At 46.0% G+C, this 16,920-nt stretch overlaps 1 protein-coding gene across 2 annotated transcripts; it reads left to right on the top strand.

Annotated features, from left to right (window-relative positions):
- The first annotated feature begins 2,140 nt into the window (after positions 1–2,140).
- On the top strand, positions 2,141–16,666 carry LOC146355146 (uncharacterized). Of its 2 annotated transcripts, none has more exons than XM_084840736.1 (5): positions 2,141–2,315; positions 5,718–5,830; positions 10,312–10,344; positions 10,943–11,614; positions 13,003–16,666. In XM_084840736.1, exons 2-5 carry the CDS (start codon positions 5,797–5,799, stop codon positions 13,542–13,544), a joined length of 1,281 nt encoding a protein of 426 aa, XP_084696862.1. In that variant the 5' UTR covers positions 2,141–2,315; positions 5,718–5,796; the 3' UTR covers positions 13,545–16,666. The 2 variants fall into 2 exon arrangements, with proteins under 2 accessions (XP_084696862.1, XP_084696863.1); XM_084840737.1 differs by having other exon boundaries at positions 10,646–11,614.
- Positions 16,667–16,920: the final 254 nt, after the last annotated feature.

Genomic DNA, 16,920 nt, shown 5'->3' with positions numbered 1-16,920 from the left:
AAGTATTTATGATGTTGATGATAAGCTGCCTTGGGAAAACCAAAATGAATCAATATAAATAAAATTAAATGCCAGGGAAAATAATGAAAGTTCTTTGCCTGGTGCCAGACAGTCATCAGAGTGGGCGCTGTGTGATGATCTCAGGAGGAGCATTCCAAAGCTGGGGTGCCACCACTGAAAAGGCCCCCTCCTCAGTTTCCATCAGTCTCACCTCAAATGGCGGGGGAACAAGGAGAACAGTCTCCACTGAAGCTCTGATTTCAAAGTATAGGCAGGAACAAGTGGAGACAGGTGACTGATGAAAACATTTTGTTGTTGTTGTTGTTCTCGTTCAGTCCTGTCTGACTCTTCGTGACCCCATGGACCATAGCACGCCAGGCCTTCCTGTCCTGCGCTCTCTCCTGGAGTGTGCTCAAGTTCGTATTCATTGCATCGGTGATGCTATCTAGCCATTTCATCCTCTGCCGTCCCCTTCTCCTTTTGCCTTCAGTCTTTCCCAGCATCAGGGTCTTTTCCAGAGAGTTTTCTCTTCGCATTAGGTGGCCAAAATATTTGAGCTTCAGCTTCAGTCTCTGTCCTTCCAATGAGCACTCAGGGTTGATTTCCTTTAGGATGGACTGATTTGACCTCCTTGCAGTCCAGGGGACTCGTAAAAGTCTTCTCCAGCACCACAGTTCGAAAGCATCAATTCTTCGGCGCTCAGCCTTCCTTATAGTCCAGCTCTCACAGCCATACATTACTACTGGGAAAACCATAGCTTTGATTAGACGGACTTTTGTCAGCAAGGTGATGTCTCTGCTTCTTACTATGCTGTCTAGGTTTGCCATAGCTTTCCTCCCAAGGAGCAAGCGTCTTTTAATTTCATGGCTACAGTCACCGTCTGCGGTGATCTTGGAGCCCAAGAAAGTAAAATCTGTCCCTGCTGCCATTTCTTCCCCTTCTATATGCCAGGAAGTGATGGGGCCAGATGCCATGATCTTCGTTTTTTTAATGTTGAGTTTCAAACCAGCTTTTGCACTCTCCTCTTTCACCCTCAACAAGAGGCTCTTGAGATCCTCTTTGCTTTCTGCCATTAGGGTGGTATCGTCTGCATATCGGAGGTTGTTGATAATTCTCCCGGCAATCTTAATTCCGACCTCTGATTCATGCAACCCAGCATTTCTCATGATGTACTCTGCATATAAGTTAACATATGCCATAACAAAATGTGTTAGTCTTTTAGCCACAAGTGTCTTTGTCATTATTCCTTTGTAGCACAAACCCCGTGCGTGTCCACCAGTTGATAGAATGAAAGCCCAGCATCATTACAGTTGATATTATTAAAGATTCCTGAAAATGTATGTCATAATTGAGAGCCAGTGTGGTGTAGTGGCTAGAGTGTTGGACCAGGAGCCGGGAGATCCGGGTTCTAGTCCACTCGGCCATGGAAGCTCACTGGGTGACTTTGGGCCAGTCACAGACTCTCAGCCCAACCTACCTCACAGGGTTGCTGTTGTGAGGATAAAATGGAGAGGAGGAGGATTATGTATATTGCCTTGGGTTTCTTAAAGAGGAAAAATGGCGGGCTATAAATATGCCTCAAATAGCCCCCTAAGGGCACAATCCTGTGCATATTTAGACAGAGAAAAGTCCTACAACTCCTGCGGCATTGTTGTTCAGTCGTTCAGTCGCGTCCGACTCTTCGCGACCCCACGGACCATGGCACGCCAGGCCTCCCTGTCCTGCGCTCTCTCCCGGAGCGCTCAAGTCCCCGTCTAAACATGCGCGGGATTGCGCCCTAAGGTGCCGCAAGCTTCTTCGTTGTTTCTCCTGTGTAGTGCAAGACCTGGCGCTTCCCCCAATCAGTTGATATATATTTAAAGATGGTATGTTTTTATTTATTTGCTTATGACATTTCTATACCTCCCAGCAGCCGAAGCTTTTTAAAAAACTGCCTGCCCCGCCGCCACAACAAGCCTCACGCCCGCCCGCAAAAGGGCGGCGCGCGCGCGGTGTGGCGCGGCCTCCTGGGCTGCGGCCAGCAGGGGGCTCTGCCCACGGGGAAGGAGCGCTCCCCCTCCGGCTTCCTCTCTCTCGCTCTTCCTTTGTTCCGAAGCCCGAAGCCCCGACTGCATCCGGTCTCGGCAGCTGCTCGGCCACCATATTGGGGTTGGTTGCAACCCGAGAGGAGGCCTCGGCTCCGGAGCGCTCTCCCTGCGGCCGCCCGAGGAGGGGACTTTTGTCTGGCGGGTGGGGGGGCGGCGGGGGAGGGGGCTGGATCCCGCCCCAGGCTCTGCTGCAGCGATTGCGCCCCGACTAGGCGAAGGAGATCGCGGGCAAGTTTTATGTTGTGTGTTTTGACAGTGGTGGGGGAGAGGGAAACAACAACACCCCCCCCCCGGCCCAAGCGAGCCGTAGGAAAGTGCAAGGCATGGGTGGGGCTGGGAGGCGGGGCGGCCAGGGACAATTTGGGGCTGTGGGGGCGCAAAGAGGCCCTGGGTGGGCTCGCCTTTGTCTCTTTGGGAGGAGCCGGATTGTCCCGATGTGGAGGGGGGACATTCAGGCAGGAGTGAGAGGAAGGTGGTGGGAACGAGCCCCTGCCTGCCTGCCGCCTCTCTCGACGGCTCCGTGACTGACAAAGTAAAGGGAGAGGTTAGGTTTATCTAGAATGAGAACCGGATCTTGGAAGTGGGGGAGGGAAAGGGGGGGGGGTGGAGGGTGTCAGGGTATGTGTCTGTTTTTTGGTGCCTCGGCAGCCACTTCCGGCTTTGGAGGCGCATCTTCTCTTCCTCTCCCGTAGCGCTGCGGGAGGAGGAAGAAGAGTGGGAGTGAGTCAGAATAACCTCTGCAGTGGTTGCATGCCCTGGCATAATGTTTTCCCCTGGTTATTGGCTCGACGGTCCACTGAGCAGAGATGAGAAAAAGGACTGGGCTGCAAAACAGACCTTCCGAGCCTGACACTGTGGTTCAAAAGCGGGGCATGTGTAGGGTAGTAGCCACTTTTAGCCTTATTTAGAGTAGACCCATTCAAATAAATGGGACTTCATTTAGTTGTGACTAAGCCCCCATCCATATCAATGAGTCTCTTCTACGTAGGGCAAATATTGGATACAGCCCATATAACCCATAATGTCTGCACGGATCTTCAAGGGATCTTTGCAGCAGCCCAGTAAAGCGTCTTGTTGTAGCACTTTGAAGACTAACACTTCTGTTATGGTGAAAGCATGCATGAAGAATTATTATGGCAGGAGCATGCCCGAAGTGTCATGCTGAGTTACAGGCATATATCATGGGTGGATGGTAAATAGTGAGGTCAAAGGGAAATGAAATATAGCACAAGAATTACCTTGGTGGTGAGAATTACCTTGTTAACAGTGGCCATTTGCAAAACAAATTTTGGGTGATAACACAGACATCCTTGCATCGCATGTAAAGTAGGTCAGGCTTATTTTTTCTCATGTTATAGATTGCGATGGGTGGGCTGAAGCCGAGAGAAGGTGGCTTGCTTAAGGTTGCCTATCTAGGGAGTTCATAGCAGAGACGAAAGTAGTCACATCAGTTGGTAGCAGCAAGAATGCAAAGAGTTCTAGGGTATCGTAGAAAGAATATATGATTCTGAAGGCTGTCTAACAAGTAATACAGCTTGATAGGAGAAGAGACCTAAATACCAAATTGAGACTGAAAGTGTATCTTTGTCCCAGAGTTCAGACTGCCCTAGAACTTTGTTCTGTAGGAGAAGTTAATTTTAGAATCACCTCTAGCTGAAATGGGAAAAAGAACTTGAGAATTCTGGGTGCGGCAGGTGGGTGGGAGTAAAACAGGCATTGGTTTAATAGGGGAAAGAAAAGCTCAGATGCTGGAACAATTTCGGTGAACATCAGAGCCAGTTTCTTTCATATGAATTCAACAGAGTAGCATTGAAGGATTTAAGACAAACACAGAGAGCTAAATTAAGCAATCACAAGGTCATGTCTGTTAACTGGCACTAGATAAGCAAGACTTTACACAGAAGAAGTGAGGTGTGTGGGCACTGTGCAGGCCAAAATATACACTGCTTGATAAATGCCAAGTTCTGTACCTAGGAAAAAGAAACCAAATGCACAGTTACAAGATGGGGGATACGTGGCTCAACAACACTACAAGCGAGAAGGATCTTGGAATTGTTGTCGATCACAAGCTGAATATGAGCCAACAATGTGATGTGGCTGCAAAAAAGGCAAATGCTCTTTTGGGCTGCATTAATAGAAGCATCGCTTCCAAATCCTGGGAAGTACTAGTTCCCTTCTACTCAGCACTGGTTAGGCCTCATCTGGAATACTGTGTCCAGTTCTGGGCACCACATTTTAAGAAGGATGCGGACAAACTGGAGAGGGTTCAGAGGAGGGCAACAAAGATGATCAGGGGACTGGAAACAAAGCCCTCTGAAGAGAGACTGAAAGAACTGGGCATGTTTAGCCTTGAGAAGAGAAGACTGAGGGGAGATATGATAATGCTCTTCAAGTACTTGAAAGGTTGTCACAGAGAGGACAGCCAGGATCTCTTCTCGATCCTCCCAGAGTGCAGGACACAGAATAATGGGCTCAAGTTACAGGAAGCCAGGAAAAACTTTCTGACTGTTAGAGCAATACGACAATGGAACCAAAGACCTAGGGAGGTGGTGGGCTCTCCCACACTGGAGGAATTCAAGACGAGGCTGGACAGCCATCTGTCAGGGATGCTCTGACTTGGATTCCTGCATTGAGCAGGGGGTTGGACTTGATGGCCTTGTAGGCCCCTTTCAACCCTACTATTCTATGATTCTATACTGGCTGATGACAGATAATGTTTATGTGCTGAGACTGCGATATTTATAAAACAGCTGATTGCTCAAGTGGGGAGGAGTATATTGTAATAAGCAAAGATGAGGTTTAGGTCATCATCAGAGTCAGAATAAACTGGGCTTGGCAAAATAGGAAGAAAAGAAAAAAAACTAAGCTAGGAGCAGTTGCCATTGTCCTCATATGCTTCTTTTTATTACTTAAATTATTTGGCATCTCTGTATATCTCTTATTCTCATTTGCATTTCATGTATTATATACTTTGCTTTGTAGTGGTTTAAGTTGTTATAATTCACTTGTGAACCTCTGCATTTTAGAGGGCCTTTGATACTTGTACGAAATTAGTATTAGGCTGCAATCCTGTGCATGCTTAAACAGGGAAAAAGATCCTACAACTCCTAGCGTTCCTCAGCCAGCAATGCTGGCTGGGGAATGCTGGAAGTTGTAGGACTTTTTTCTGTCTAAACACACACAGGATTGTGCCTGTAAAGTTTTTACGTTGCTACTACTGTGTTGCTAGCTGTAAACAGAGCCCATACTTAGGGAGGTGCCAGTTGGTACACCAGTCTAACAGTCCTCAGAGGCTAATTTGTTTGTGGCAAAAGCTTTAACAGGCAATGCCCTGCTGACGATCATGACACAGTAAGCCAGTTCCTGCCCAGTCCTGCGTTGTTGGTTATGCTGCCTTCAGTGGGCTGTATTCCCAGGTCAGTGTGCTTAGGAGCGTAGCCTTCATTTCTTCAGTGGTGCAGTGCCTCCTGCTTTTGTATGTACGTCAGAGGGGAATCAGTTGCCTGTTCCCACCTAAGCTTGATTAACTTTTCTGCTAGGTTTTATGGCAATATTGATCCGCCCACCTATGACTTCTTAGGTGGCTGGGCCAGAGGGGCTTTAACTAGTTTTTTCTCTTGTCTCTTGCAGGGGCTGGACACTTCTTGAGGACTAGACTACAAGCTCAGAGTGCGGGGTGGGGGAGTGAGAAAGGGCTTCAAGTGAGATCATGGAGGAGAATGGCGAGGATGTGGCTTCCCTGGGTAAGGATCTCTTCCTTGACAATGTGAAGTCTCAGGACTTGGAATGCTTAGATTACATTGGAGTGTTTAGAAATTGTTGCTGCAGTGGATATGGGCCTTCCGCTGTGACCACCCCTGGTTGGCTGGTTGTAAATATTAGCTGCTGTTTCTGTGGGTTTAGGTTGGTGCCATAACTGGTTGTTTCTTCCTCACTTTGTTATTTGCTGGGTCGCTTGGACCTCTTCAGACTGAAAAAATGGTGTCAAAATGGTCTCAAGGGGTGCATTTCCATGACATCTTTCCACACTCCTGGGTCAACGCTGTAGCAAAAAAACGGGAGCGTGGGAAGTGTCTTTGTGCGGAAAAGACAAGTACCATCTCCCCAGGATATCCCTTCTCTGAAAGGAAAGAGCCAGCCATAAGGACTGCACAATCTGTTCTTAGACTAAAAGTTCCCTTCCAGCCATGTGCATTGGCAGGGGACCAATACATCCCAAAGCATTCTGACAGCATGAACTGCAGAAATTAGATGAGCTGAAACAGTGCATCAGATCCCTTGAATTAAGAGTGTATTTACATTGCCCTAAAGCTGATGATGTAATTTGCTCTCATGTGCATGTGTACCATGTGCTTTGGTTTGTTGCATGAGCTCTGGTGTGCAGGGCTGGAGAAAGCTATCAGATTTCTGGAGAGTTCCCTTGAGTTGCTGGGAGTTGGCACCAGATTTTAAGGGGGATGGACCCATCCTGCACAGTGCTTTTTTAATCCACCACTGTATTTCTAGGAGCTGAGGCTTTGCAAGCCCTGCTTATGTGCATCAAGTCCCTGCAACCCATATTGTGCCAACATTCAGAATATGCTGCTACTCAGCCTGGGTGCAGTACAGATGGAGGCAATGCCAGGAGCAGTGCCTCTAGCACACCCTATATGTTAGCAAGATCTATTTGCACAATAACTGCATTGTAACAGTTACACTTAGTATGACTTCTTGTGCTTCATCTTCTCGCATTTATTAAATGGAAGCAATTTGAAGCACATGCATGATGGCCCTGGTCTAATAGCCTTTCCTTATCCAGCTTACTTGCCCGGTTGCTGGGATCCCATGTTCTGACCACACAATTGCCTACCATGGTTCTGCCATCTTCATGAATAGAATCTGCTGCACTTTTGACCCCCACTTCATCCCTTGACCACACAAATATGGACTTTGTCGGTGAGCAGAAAACTGCCCAGCCTTTGAACGTATCTTGGTGTGCCCATTTAGCCACTAGGTGGCCAGAGCAAAGGAAGAGAGGAATATTTCAGGGGAGGCATAGATGGATCAGTGATCGATCAACCCCAGATCTGGGTCTGTCAGTTCCCTGTGTGACACAGAATAAGCTTCTATAAGGTCTAATGCTGATTTAAGTCTAGGGGATTCAAGGCATGAGGCAGGATTTATTAACTTGAGGCCCCTGTGGATTCAAAATTCTACAAGTCGAAGATTCCATAATTTCATGAAGCGTTGGGAGAGTTTGGAGGAAGGTGGTACCACTGATCAGCAGGATGCTGCAGCATCTCTTCAGCTTGTTGGAACCTGCCCGGCCTGTTGAAATTGCTTTGGAGGGGGGCTCCCACTTGAATCTGTGAAACTACACAGTAAATATAGTGTGAGGACTCATAGATTTCTGAGAGCATCTCCCCTCCAAGAGGATGAAGCAGGCTTTAGATCAGGCATGTCCAACATGTGCCTCCCCATGGCCATTTTTGTGGGCCCCCCTACTGCTACCAAATTTGCAGTGGTGGCAAAAAAGAGCGATTTTGCAAGGGAACAGGGCATCCAGGGGGTGCACATCTTGTTTGAAAGCAGACATTCTGCTTTGTATTCTGCTCACATACAAGGCACATTCTCCCCACATACCACGTTTCCTTGTAGAATCACTGTGCTTTTTTTGCTGCCATGGCAAATTCAGCAACAGTTTCAGCAGGGGTTGGGTGTGGGCCCCAGTTGTGCTCCTCTTTAAAGAGGGAGAGGCAGAGGCTGAGCGAATGCCCCTTTTTCAGACCTTCATGTTTCTTACACTTGGGCATCCTTGGCTACTGTAGCTCCCAGCTTCTGCATGGCAGCCAGATTTGTGCCCTGCTTGCATCCCTTGATTCCTGTAATCGTCTGTATTACCTGACTAGGCAATAAACCATATTGCATTCTTCCTCATCACCCTGAGAATTACATTGAAGATTTGCCCAGAAAAGACATAAATAATCAGATAGGTGTGTTACTAGTTTGAAAAAGGATTTCATCTTTTATTGCCAACAACTTGAAGGTAACTTTCCCGCAAGGAATAAAACTTTACATCTAGATCAAGGCCAATGGCATCTGTTCACCTAGCATCTATTCAGCGATGATGACTGAGACTTGAGCTGCTAGAGCACTTCATTTGGAAGCATATTTTTTTAAAACCAAGGCTTAAATGCCATTCAGTGATGATGGCTGAAACGTTTTGATCCTTCTTGTTCTCCCCAGCTCCTAAGGCTCTCCTCGTCACTGAATCCTGATAGGGAGCAAGTGTCAGCTTTCAGTTATCTCTCCCCTTCCCACAACAAGTGAGACTCATACCTGTCAGAATTCTGTCCCACATTTTTTTATTCATTCATTCGTTCGTTCGTTCGTTTCATTTCTATACCACCCAATAGCCAAAGCTCTCTGGCAGTTCACAAAAATTTAACCCAAAAAGCGCAGGATAAGACAATATAAAATATGAACGCATTAAAACCACACTATAACAATATAACCAGAATGAAACCTAGCAGCAATGCAGAGATTTAAAATACAGATTTAAAACACCAAAGCTAAAAGACTAGGAAGCTAAAATGCCTGGGAGAATAAAAAGGTCTTTACCTGGCACTGGAAGGAATACAACATAGGTGCCAGGCGAACCTCTCTAGGGAGCTCATTCAACAGCTGGGATGCCACAGCAGAAAAGGCCCTCTTCCTCTCTGTCTTTCCTCAACTTTCAATGTAGAACTCTTCAGCTTTGCTTCTGGTGGGGATGCTTAGGATTCACATGTGCTCATTTGAGAATAAGATAAAACTTAAACACACAGCAGTTATTGACTGTAGTGAAGAACATTTCCTTTTTTCGTTGTTGTTGTTTTGCTGCAACTTCTTTTTTCTTCACACCTCCCCTGTGTGTACAGTCCAGTTTAAGCCCTGAACTAAATCTGTGCAATGTCAGTAAAAGTCTTAACACAGAACATGGGCATTTAGTACTGAGAGGGTTTTTTTCCCCTTTAAAAGGAAGACTCTAGCCTTCATGAGAAGACCATCAGAATATTCGTCCCCTTCCCATTTGTTCTAGTGTTAGCTGCTTTCTCATATGTGAACTGCCCCTTTTGACAGCTGTTCATAAGGCAATGGGAAGGGGAGTCTGCTCCCATTTCTTAGCAAGTGAGGCAGAACCTACTGGAGCACATAGAAAGGGGACAGCCATTACACTGCACGGGTGGTCAAGTTGTACCCTACAGATGCTTTGGCTTACAAGTCCCATGATCCTTCACCACTGGCTATGCTGGCTAGGGCTGTTGGGAGTTGTAGGCAAAAACATCTGGTGGACCACTGGTTGCCATCCTGGCATTACACAGTGAATGACCAGTGATGGCAGCAGCTGTGAAGCTGCTTTTCCTAGGACCACAAAGCAAAGTGAATTTAGAGTGAGTATGCTTGAAAGCAGCCTTGTAAATAAGTCCATAAAAGTTATACGTCCACTTTTTTTTTTTAACTGTCCTGTGCATACCTATGTTGGTCATTTGTGGCAAAAAAGATGGTTTACAAAGGTAGGGTTGGGGTGGGCGGACTGAAGAAACTTCAGTCTTGAAGTTTCCCTTCCTGGTTACCTAGAAGGGCAGAGGGAGGTCATTACTTTTTATAGATGACCAGCTACTGCCTGTTGGCTACCATCAAAAGAAGCCTATTCCCATTAAAATGAAGTGGGCCAAAATTCCTAGGAGTTTTAACATGGTGCCTCTTCAGGAGGGGTGTATGTGAATTGGTTTTCAGTCAGTCCAGTGTCATGGGCCTTGCTTATGATCAGAAGAGTGTGGCTTTTTTGGATTGAGGAATACTTCAGAGTTTGCTCAGCCAAACAAACTGTAAACGGTGACTCCTTCCTGCCATTGAATTCAGAATTCCAGTTATGCAGGAAAACCTCTAGCACCAAATTCTGACTAGGCCTTCGCCTCATTTGTAAAGGTACCTTGAGCCTCAGTTTGGGTTTCTTAATTTTGGTTTTGATGGGTATTTGGTATAAAATCTGGATTCTTAAGAATCTAGTTTTGCTTTTGTTTTAAAAAGCAAGTTTCCAGCCCTCATGATTTTATGAGGTGGATGCTCTATGACCTGAGTGGCAGATTGCCCCTTTCTTCGTTACATTCAGTCATATTTTCTCATCTGTATGTTCCTCTGGCTCTTAAGACATATAAAAGTCTTTGCCTCTAATTTTGTCTATTTTTCTTTTCTCCTTGAGCGGCCTACATTTCAACAGATGGCAGCTACACAGGTGAGTTATTCTTCTTTTGCATGTCAATCAGGTGAGGTTAAAGGCAGGTGTGTTTCGGAATGTGCTCTGAAATAATTCTGTGATTGGAATAGTTTATACAAAATATGTTTAACTTTTTTAATTATTTTTTTTCCGGTGAGGGGCTTAGAATAGTGAGGTTAAGGAGGGGTGGAACTTTAAGACTGCTTCACACGTTACGCTAGACACGTGTATCGCACCGTTGTCACGTATCTTTTCTTTCGCATGTCGGAATGCAGACTCCCGTGTCATGTTCTTGAGGTTACACGTGTTTTCTTTGCAGGCCAACTTGCGGGAACAAAGATGCGAGATGCGTGTCTCTCGTAACGTTTGTGTGAGATGCACATGTCTCAGCGGGGGAGTTGCCAGCGTGATCATAGAGTGCATTGTACAGAGCGTCCCATCTCTCTATCCGCACTCTATCGTTAGGAGCTTCTTTGTTACACCCCCTCCCCACTAGTGCTCCTTTTACTGCACCCAAATCCATTGAAACGTTTCCTGCTGCCATTTAAAAAATTTCCTGCTGCCACTATCACCGTGTCATCCCTGGAGCACACCATGTTGTCTGATACCCTTCCAGAGACCGTGCCGATGCCGAATCATGGCACAATGACAGCTTCTTCGCAGGGCTCTTCCTCCGCCACAAAATCGAGGCGGCAGCCCGTTTGGACTGACGAGGAAACCCGGGCCTTCATCCAAGTGTGGGGTGACGATGCAGTCCAGAGTGCCCTGGCATCCAACTATCGCACTGTTGCCCAGTTCCAGTGGATAGCGGACGAAATGCGAGCCCGGGGGTACAACAGGGATTGGGAACAGTGCCGTGAACGGGCCAAGGTGCTCCGCCGTGGCTTCAAAGAGATCGTGGATGGGAACAGCAATGCTGGTCACGGGCGGCGTGTGTGGCCGTATTACGAAGAACTCAATCGATTTCTTTGCATCAAGCAAAACCTGGTTGTTCCACGGCTCTCAGGGAGCAATTCAAGGCCGCCTGTGGACCGTCGACGCCGGGAGCACAGGGAAACGCAGGATGCCTATGAGCCACCTTTATCAGTAGGAAAGAGTGACAAAGGGACTTTTGAAGAGCCAGACGGGGACTGTTTACTCTTGCCTGAATCAGCTGGATCACAGCAGAGCGAAGCCAACATGGAAAACCAAGTGGCGTCTCCAGCAGCAAACTCTGATATCTCTATGGATGGGAGTGCTGGCCCTGGCACTCCCACAGACCCTTTGCCATCCAATGATTCAGTTTCTGGTGAGTTTTGTTTGAAGTTGCAGTGCGCCTGTGATGGGATAGGGCGTTTGTAGAACATGTTGTTATTCCAGCCAGCCATGGACTTCCGGGCACTTTTTCTGTGGATAGTTTGAGGGCAGGGAGAGGTGGTTTAAGGATATGTTCTTATTTGTGAGCGCTGAGCAATGGATTGTAGTCTCGAGAGCCACAGTTTTCATTGTGGGGGTTGAGAATTAAGTATCTCCCCCCAAGATGGAGAACCCCTTTCAGCCTGAGGGCTGAATTCATTTCTGGAGAAGCTCTTTAGGGCCGTATTCCAGTGGTGGCCAAAGGCAAAAGGATCCGGGGCCAAAACACCAAAAATAGCAACATATTTTGGCGTACAGCTCTTACTGCCAGTAACTAAACCTTAGGAGAAGCATTTCAACCTTCTGGAAAGGGGGGAAAAACTGCACTAAAGCCAGGAAAAGACCAAACAATCGGCTATCGGGGATAAGAGGGTGGGGCCATCTGAGGAACCTCAGGAGGGACAGATTTGGCTCATAAGACTGAGGTTCCCCACCCCTGCTGTAGCCCATTTCATTTGAAAGAGAGCACTGAAATTTCAGAAATCCTAGAAGGGCTGAGCAGGACTGCACAGATCCGGAAATGGCGCTTGAATTAGGAACATAGGAAGCTGCCTTATACTGAGTCAGACCATTCGCCCATCTAGCCCAGTATTGTTGACTCTGACTGGCAGCAGCTCTCCAGGGTTTCAGGCAGGATTCTTTACTCACCCTACCTGGAGAAGCTGGGGATCGAACCTGGGACCTTCTGCATGCCAAGCAGCTGCTCTATCACACTGAGCCATGGCCCCTCCCCATAGGCAATTCTCTGCCTAACCCTCCTGTGGCTAACACAGTGGGTCTGTTCGCATGACACAACAGCCCACTGTTGCTTAATTTGCCTGTGGGGGCTGTTGTGTCATGCCAGGCATCTGCAGGTGCCATTTTTGCATGGCATCTGGCTTGCTGTATCATATGAATCCAAGCAACAGGGCTTGTTTGGGGATTGCCTAACCCTCAAACAACCCCTGCTGCCTGGGTTTGCAAGCCAGGTGCCATGCAAAAGTGGTGCCCACAGGCGCCCAGCTCGATGCAACAGCCTCTGCGGGTAAATTAAGCCACGGTGGGCTGTTGTGTCATTCAAACCAGGTCATAATGTTGTACAAAGTAAGTAAAGGTATGTCCATCTGCATAACTTCAGTAAAAGTTGCAGAGTCTGTCTGCTCTCTTCACATGAATATCCTTGTGCTGGTGTGAAATCTGGATCTTTTTTTTTAAAGTGCCAAGTATACCATTCTAGTCTCTGTTCAAAATGTCACAACGTATCATTTTGTTTAGCTCACTTTCTGCTGTTTGTTCCTCCAGCACCCAACCTGCGCCCTCGGCCGTTGACCGCTGCTGAGAGGATGCGGAACCTTCGTTGCCGGCAGAGAAAGAGGAGAGGGGACACCTTGAAGGAGCTCATGGAAGTCACCTCTCAGGCCACCAGCGAACTTGTCCGGACACTGTCTGACCTCACACACAAAGAGGTGGCGTCTTTTGAGCGTGCTTACAAGGAGGATCTTGCTGCCCGCAAAGACGAGATGGAGCAGAGCGCAGAGGACATTGGCCGGCTCGTAAGCGCTCTGGAATCGAGCGATCAAACTCTGAAGGAGCAGCTGAGTAGCCAGACAAGCGTACTGCAGGGCATACTGGAAGTTATGAAAGACATACGGGGTAGAACATCGTACAGTCCACCATACCCTTCGCAGTATTACGACTTCGCAGGCCCTAGCATGATGCATACAGGGGGCACCTCCTCGAATGGCCAAGAGATGCCCTGCCCCTCTCCTTCCAGCCTTGCGTTCACTTCCCAGCAGTCTGCGACCAGCAATGGAGATGTCTCTCCCAGGAAGCGGATGAAATGAAACCACAGATAGATGGAGAGGCCCTGCATATTTAGTCTGATTGTGAAAACCATCCCTCCAGCCGTTCTTTGTTCTTGTTACAACATATATTGCTTTTCTTATTGCCTTTCTTATTGCATAGTTAGAACGTGTTCTCACCACATTATGTGTGTCTCCCCACAACACTAACGTTGTGGAAATGGCTGCCAGCAATGTACATTTAGATTATTCTTACTGGGATTTTTTTTTTTAGTGTACCTAAGTTAGTTTCCTTCCATCCTGTTTCCAGAGGAATGCAGTGTTCGATGTACAAGTGTAGAAGTTTTTTAAAAATACACTTAACACATTACCGGGTACCTGTAAGAAGGTAATCTTTTAAAAGTAATAAAGCTGCACTGTTGTTACAAATTGTTCAACATGCGTTTTGCCAATAATGTCTTTAAGGTCCTTAAGGACTGCTATGCTGGGCAGCTGGATTTCACAGGGAAGTTAGTTATTTATTTTATTTAAAGTTTTTTCATCACGCTCCTCAGCAAAAAGGGCTCCTGAAGCAGCTTACATACAATCAGTAAAACAAAGACAGTGCCTGCCCACAGACATACAATTTAAGGAGACAGAACACACAAGGGAAAACGGGTGGGAAGGGAAGAAGAAAAAATGAAATAGTCTTCCAGTCTGGCTGGTGGAATAGCCCTGCTCTTCCTCTTACCTCTCTCTGTTACAGCCTGCTGGAGGCGACAGTTGAGGGAGGAGGATCCTTCATGGGAGTGAAGTTCATAGCAGGGTATGATGGCAGCATTCATCTGTTTTTAGCTCCAAGCATCTAGTCCAGGATGAGCCATCTCTGAAAATGGAGGTTGTGGTTAGTAGACACCTGGAGAAACCTCTCTGCATTTCCCTAATCCTTTAAAGAGCCATTCATGCTCTTGGTCATCATCACAGCCTCCCCCGAAGATTTCAGAGGTTAAAAATGCATTGTGTTCGAGACCACTGTTTTTGTTGATCTTCCCGCCTGCTACGTCCTGTTAGTAATGGCAATACGCTGTGTTTTGTGTACTTTGTGGCCATGACTTCCTCAGTACTCTCTACTGTGCTCCAGGCATCAAGCCTCTGTCATGTCCCTCTCTCATCAACCATGTCTTTTGTAACCAAACAGCTCTGCTTATGGACCAAACTAGACATGATGGCAACATACCTGTTTGTTCAGATGCAGGTCTGCCCCAGTCTTGACAAAGAGTATGGAAGACCCAATTTTTAAAATGAGCGGATTCATGTCTGAGGAGGTGAACCTTCACCATCTGTGCCACTTTTCTCCCCCAAGTGTGTTTCTCACAGCCATGTTCACTTCTAATATTGGTGCTCAGCTTAGAAGAAAAGTGCTTGGGAGATGGGCCCCACACAGTGGGAGGGTTTATCATTCCTCACCTACATGCCCGTATCTCTCTAAGGATCCCAGCCTACTTTATATGTGACTGGAGCAGACCTGTGTTTAAACAAACTGGTCTACCATTGTATTAAGTTTGGCTTGTACATTTACATAAGAGAATGACTCTCCTCTCTGTATCATCTCCAACTTTTCTATATCATTCTTGATGTAGAATGATATAGGTGGGGTGGTCACAATTGCACACAATAACATGAATGGGGTCACAGCATCATGGCATTTTAATAATGATGGGATGTTACTTCATGACTTGCTTATTGACATCCTGAAAGAATTTGAATAGGCTGGTGACTTCCCTTTGCAGAAGCCATATTACTGCTGCTTCATTGTGGTATTATTTTATTTTTATTAGATGGCTCTCTCAGAAAAAGACTCAAGGTGTCTTATAGAGATTAAAAAATACAAACAATTTTAGACAATTTAAAACAGCTAAGAACAATCAATAACAGAATAGCAAGACCTGACAAAAGCAACCGAATTATGAAGCCTATCAAATGCCTGGGAGTAGAGAAAAGTCTTAATCTGACTAGCATATAAAAGATTACAATGTTGGTATGTGTAAACTAGTTTACCCATTCTGTCAATTTTTAAATTATTTATAGGTCAAGCAAAGCTCTCTGGGCAACATACATAATAAAAACCAATACAATAAAACCAGTGATAAAACACACTGAAAGAAATTAGAAGCAGCAACAATAATTTAAAATCATTTTTAAAAAAGATAAAGCAGCTTAAGCATGGAAAAGGATGTTTTAAAATGCAGCTGAAAATAGATCACTAAAAATAAAGCAAGCAGCAGTTTCATTTCTTGTTTTTTTAAGTCCTGAGAGAATAAAAAGGACTTTGCCGCTTTTCATCCAAAGGAAGTTAGGATGACAAAACCTATAGTTTACTGGGTTTTTATTCAGAGATGATTGTGTCCCATTGATCATTGTTTCACCTGGTTTGGGATCTGTTGGTTTGTCATATGCCTACCTGTATCTGCTTTTCTCTGTGATGTGCTACTAGTTTTAATTTGGGGGGAGTGTTCAAAAACAGGTGCAACCTGCAGTTGTACAGTCCCCATCACTGCAGTCTACATCCTCATTCTCCTGCATGGGCATACCAGACTTTACAGCACAACCTGTGTATGTTTACTTAGAACGTAATCCCAATGAATTCAGTGGGGTTTCCTCCCAATTGTGCACGTTGGATTGTAGTTTCCTAGCTGGCATGGATTTTATGTGAATTTGGGTTTTCTTCATCGGTTGGTGTGTGTGTATTTTATTCCTGTCATGTCCTCACTGAAGCATGCTCCACACATGCAGCAGAATGAGGAAGTAGACTGCAATGATGGGAATTCTGGGCCGTAGCATTTCAGATGGCATTCAGCTTTAGAATGCTCACCTGGTGTTTGTTTTTTTTAACTTCCCTGAAAGCTACACCCCAAAATTAGCGCATCTCTGAGAAGGCTATACTAACCTTTTTCTCCCAGCTGTTGTCGGTGACTGAGCTGGTCTAACTACCTGAAAGAAGACATTGCTGAGGAACACAGCAGCTCTGTTCCTCCAAAGTACTTTTGCGAGGTGAAGTGGCTTATGCTGCTGATGTGAGAAAGAAGAATACATGCAGGAGGAAACCAAGATTGGATTTTGGATTTCCACTTTCCCCTGCACAAGAGTTCTGTAAAAAAAAAAAAAAAACCTACACGTGCACCTTTTCTTTTAAATATATAATTTGACACACTGGCTGACAGTAGAGTAGAAGGCAATTCAATTCCACCAAAATATGCACATCATGAGATTATGTCACACATTCCATTTAACTTGTTCATGGTTGCATTTTTAAGTATTAACATGAGACGTGTGAATGCCGCAAGCATTTGTCTGAAAACACATACAGTCACATAGACACACTTGTCAGAGAGCTGTGATTGACAAGGAGCCACAGCCAAATATACACTGTGTGGCAAAC

Source organism: Heloderma suspectum, chromosome 2 (assembly GCF_057233095.1).
Source record: "Heloderma suspectum isolate Gila_16-S chromosome 2, 16-S_ref, whole genome shotgun sequence".
NCBI lineage: Eukaryota > Metazoa > Chordata > Lepidosauria > Squamata > Helodermatidae > Heloderma > Heloderma suspectum.
Note: the sequence above shows the minus strand (reverse complement) of the source record. Positions and strands in the feature narration are given on the sequence as shown.